We start from the raw sequence: 4,418 nt of genomic DNA, 5'->3' as shown, positions 1-4,418 counted from the left end.
TAAAGAATATTGGAGATTTTTGTTATGAAATAAATTGTTGCACGCAAATTTTAATGAGGCAACATCATGTGCAAGGAAGAATACATTAAAGGTGACATGATGAAACATATAAACCTGCCCGGAGAGCAATCAATGATTGTCAAATTCATATACAGTATATGGGAATCCAACAGTTTGTTCACAAAGATATTTCCTACCATTCATTTTGAGAAATTGGTACACCAGATCGAGATGCATAGACTTTAAGAGATTAGCTGATTTTTGTCATATCGTGATGAAGGGGAGACATAAATGATATACTTTTCTTTTGTATAACTCATGTACTCTTTTTCCTTCACTAGGGTTTTTCTCACTGGGTTTTTTCTAGGAAGGTTTTAATGAGGCATGATGTTGATACAAGTCATCCAAAGGGGGAGTGTTATGAAATAAAATGATGGATGACTTTTGACTTTTAGTTTTCTCCCATGACCGTTGGCTTTTAGTTTTCTTCCATTAATACATGAAATTCTTGGCTTTTCATTTGTACCCCAAGACCTATACAGAAGCACTTGTATGTATTGAGAAGGAACAAGAAATGCATAGATATTATCACATTCTCTCCTCTTTAGCTTTATAAAATACTTCTCTAATCCTTGTGTTTAATCCTTGTGTTTTGTTTGGTTTTTGATGTTTTTGGCGATTTTTCGTGTTACATGTGAGACGCTTCGTTCGCTTCGCATACGACGAGGCAACTTGATCGATAGCATAGCGGTGGTGGCCGATGGTGGCGGTGACGACGATTTCAGAACCGGATCCGGTTTCAGAAAGGAAAGCGCGCTAATTATGCCTTAATTGAGGGCGGTAATCGTGCATGGTTAATTGCGCCTCTTTATTGAGGACGTAAATTTTGCCTCAATTATTGAGTGCGTAAATTGTGCCTCTTCATTGAGGGCGTTAATTGGGCCTTATTTAAGGGCGTTAATTGTGTCTTAATTAAGGATATTAATATTTTATTATTATGCCTTAATTAAGAGCTTAATTGTCTCAATCATGAGTTATCATGATTGTGGGAATATTTTGATGTAATTTGTTAAATATATCGACTTATATTTCTTCTTGTTTTCTTGTTTTATTTTCAGGATTATTGGAAGAAGACCGGTTTTCTTTTCGGACATTAAAGTTTTATTGTCTAAATTTCCCCGGTCATCTTGCATGTCCGACGGTTAGATAATAAGCTTTCTTGAATGAAAGAATTATCACGGTGAATTGCCGATTCTCGTTGAGATTTATTCTCATTTTCAAAAAAAAAAAAAAAAAAAAAAAAATACTTCTCTAATATCATATGCAGTACACCTCTCTTGTGTTATATACATAACAGTTTTAGGATTGTTACTGGTCAACAATATAAATTCTAGCCCCGGTGAAGAAAAAGTTCTGGATCCGCCCGTCGTAGACTTTGAGTTTTGACATCGATCATGAAGTGACGAGGCTCGAGGATTTAAGATATATATTGATATATATGGTAGCCCTTTGGACGGTTGAATCGGATAAAATACTGTCAAGTAATTGTGTGTGCGCGATACCCAGATGTGGATACAAAGGTACTTGCATTTTAATCTCTGCAAGTTGCCACACCCAACAAATTTGTCTCATTTCATATATTACGCACACTTGTCCAGTTGCGTTAACAGTAACTTTTATGATTATAGCGGCGGGGATGAAGAATTGAAATACTCTAATTTATTACGAAAATGCACTGCATGTTCGAGCTTAATCCATGGCAGAGCAGTCCATGGGAAGTTCGTTAAACTTGCCATCCACTCATCTTCACTGTATCTCCACAATTTTCTACTCAATATGTATGTCAAATGCGGAGACCTTAAAAACGGGGTTCAGCTGTTTGATGAAATGCCCCACAGAAATGTTGTGTCATGGACGGCTGTTATCGCTGCTTTTGTACAACATGGTAGACCCATCGAAGCTCTTTTCTTCTTTTCTCGGATGCATCACACTGGAACAGCTAGGCCTAATGGCTTCACCTTTGTTAGTGTTCTTCAAGCATGTTCTTTCTCTAATACCTTGATGCCTGCATACCAAGTTTATGGCTTCATCCTCAAGGTTGGTTTGGAGTCGAATATTTACTTGGTCAATGCTTTTTTGACTGCATTATTGCGCCATAATCAGTTTTCTGAAGCTTTGTATGTTTTCGACAATTGTTTAAATAGGGATATAGTATCATGGAACGCCATGATGGCTGGTTATCTGCAGTATTCCTTTGCAGATGTTCCGGGCTTTTGGTGTAAGATGATTCGGGAAGGGGTGATGCCTGATAATTATACATTTGCTAGTCTTCTCACTGCTTTGTCTGCTCTTACTGATCTCACTTTGGGATTGCAAGTTCATGCGCGGCTTGCTAAGTCTGGTCATGGAAATGAGATGTGTGTAGGCAATTCCTTGGTCGATATGTACTTGAAAAACCAAAAATTGGCTGATGGTTGGAAAGCTTTTGAAGAAATGCCTTGTAGAGATGTGCATACTTGGACTCAAGTGGCAGCTGGGTGTTTAAATTGTGGTGAACCTAGAGAAGCACTAGAGGTTGTCAAAGAGATGAGGGAGATGGGAGTGAAACCGAACAAGTTTACTCTTGTTACTGCACTTAATGCATGTGCTAATTTAGCTTCTTTAGATGATGGAAATAGATTTCATGGGTTGAAAATTAAGCTTGGTGATGAAGTTGACGTGTGTGTGGATAATGCTCTGTTGGACATGTATGCAAAATGTGGATTAATGGATAGTGCATTAAGTGTATTTCGATCGATGAAAGACAGGACAGTTGTTTCATGGACGACAATGATAATGGGGTATGCACAAAATGGGCATGCAAGAAAAGCTTTAGATATCTTCAGTGAGATGAGGGTGGAAGGTCCAGAACCTAATTATATTACATTCATATGTGTACTATATGCATGTAGCCTAGGAGGATACATTGATGAAGCTTGGAGGCATATTTCTTCCATGAATGACGACTACGGAATCTCACCTGGAGAAGATCACTATGCATGCATGGTAAATCTCTTAGGCCTGGCTGGGCGTACGAAAGAAGCTGAGGCCTTAATCCTCCAAATGCCATCCAAACCAGGAGTACTAGTTTGGCAGACTTTACTCGGCGCTTGTCGGCTTCATGGGGATATTGACACTGCAACTCGTGCAGCAAAGCATGCTTTAAATCTAGACAGACATGCCCCTTCAACTTATGTATTGTTAAGCAACACGTTCGCTGATACGAGCAATTGGAATGCCGTAGGGACGCTGAGAGAATTGATGGGAAGTAGGGATGTGAAGAAGATGTATGGCTCTAGCTGGATTAGCTAAATGGTGGTAAAAACAAAATGAAAACCACTTGAGTTAAATCCTAGGGATCAAATATCTATTGATCTATGAGTTTGTGTAAAACTACATGGGAAGGTCGCAGTTTCAAAGAGCAATACCAGAAGTCAGTTGTGTAGTCACTTCTTACAGAGTTAAGGGCTCACCCATACTTTATCATCTCGAAAGATTTAAAGTATGAACTGGTTTTCCTTTCTCATCTTGTAGGCATGGCTTCTGATGATTGTAGTGCTATTCCGGTGGGTGCATAAAGTGCTTATGTTAAGGTGATTTGCACGTTCAACAGGAACTTGTTGCAGTAAAGGGGAGATTACACTTTGAGGAGCGGGAACGGGGGGTAATCTTATTTGGGATGGCAAGTATATTTATGTTCTACAAGCTAAATTTTTGATTCACATTGCAATTTTAAACTGTATTTTTGAACTTGCTTGTTACATCTGTTAGGCAGTGAATTTATTTACCTATTAATCTAATTTGGATACAGAGCAGAAATTATCTCAATCAGTATGAGCTCAAAAAAACATATTGCATCTGTCCGTGTCCATGTAGGTGTAACCAGTAGAAGTAGGAAATGTGGACATTATTTTGTGATTTGGACTTTAATAAATGTTCTCAAATTCTTCTTTAAGGTAAATTTTAGTATCTCTTTTTCATAACTTTGTTAATAGTTATATTACACAGCGGTGTTGTAAAAAGCGCGAGTTGGACTTATTCGGAGATTAATCAGATGAGTAATAAAATTACCGGATTTTAATTAATTTAGCAAGCTACGGAATAACATAGTATTTAGTGAATGATTGGGATTAATCACCGACCGGAGTTTATATTACATTGTAATAATAAAATAATGATTACTCAGTGAATAAATAGGATTAATCACTTATTTTTAGAAGTAAAAAAGGATATAGTAAGCAATTACAATAAACGGGTCACTTGAGGATTAATTAGTGATTTTTAGAAGTAAAAAAAAAATATAGTGAGCAATTACAATAATCGGGTTACTTGATTTCTAGTATAGTACCGGTAGATGCTATCACACCATCACCCGTAGA

General features: G+C 37.5%; 1 protein-coding gene across 3 annotated transcripts; it reads left to right on the top strand.

The window, feature by feature from the left end:
• The first annotated feature begins 641 nt into the window (after positions 1-641).
• On the top strand, positions 642-4,022 carry LOC108211581 (putative pentatricopeptide repeat-containing protein At3g15130). 3 transcript variants are annotated; one of them, XM_064093006.1, is made up of 2 exons: positions 642-840; positions 1,119-4,022. In XM_064093006.1, the coding sequence occupies exon 2, from the start codon at positions 1,567-1,569 to the stop codon at positions 3,349-3,351; it is 1,785 nt and encodes a 594-aa protein (XP_063949076.1). In that variant the 5' UTR covers positions 642-840; positions 1,119-1,566; the 3' UTR covers positions 3,352-4,022. The 3 variants fall into 3 exon arrangements, with proteins under 3 accessions (XP_063949076.1, XP_063949075.1, XP_017238711.1); XM_064093005.1 differs by having other exon boundaries at positions 642-902; XM_017383222.2 differs by having other exon boundaries at positions 642-1,580; positions 1,689-4,022.
• Positions 4,023-4,418: the final 396 nt, after the last annotated feature.

This window comes from Daucus carota, chromosome 1, assembly GCF_001625215.2.
Source record: "Daucus carota subsp. sativus chromosome 1, DH1 v3.0, whole genome shotgun sequence".
NCBI classification, from domain to species: Eukaryota; Viridiplantae; Streptophyta; class Magnoliopsida; order Apiales; family Apiaceae; genus Daucus; species Daucus carota.
This window is presented reverse-complemented; position numbering and strand designations above follow the sequence as displayed.

Bases quoted from the DNA above. Each gene is read 5' to 3' on its own strand.
- LOC108211581 (XM_064093006.1), top strand. From the start codon at position 1,567: ATGTGGATACAAAGGTACTTGCATTTTAATCTCTGCAAGTTGCCACAC.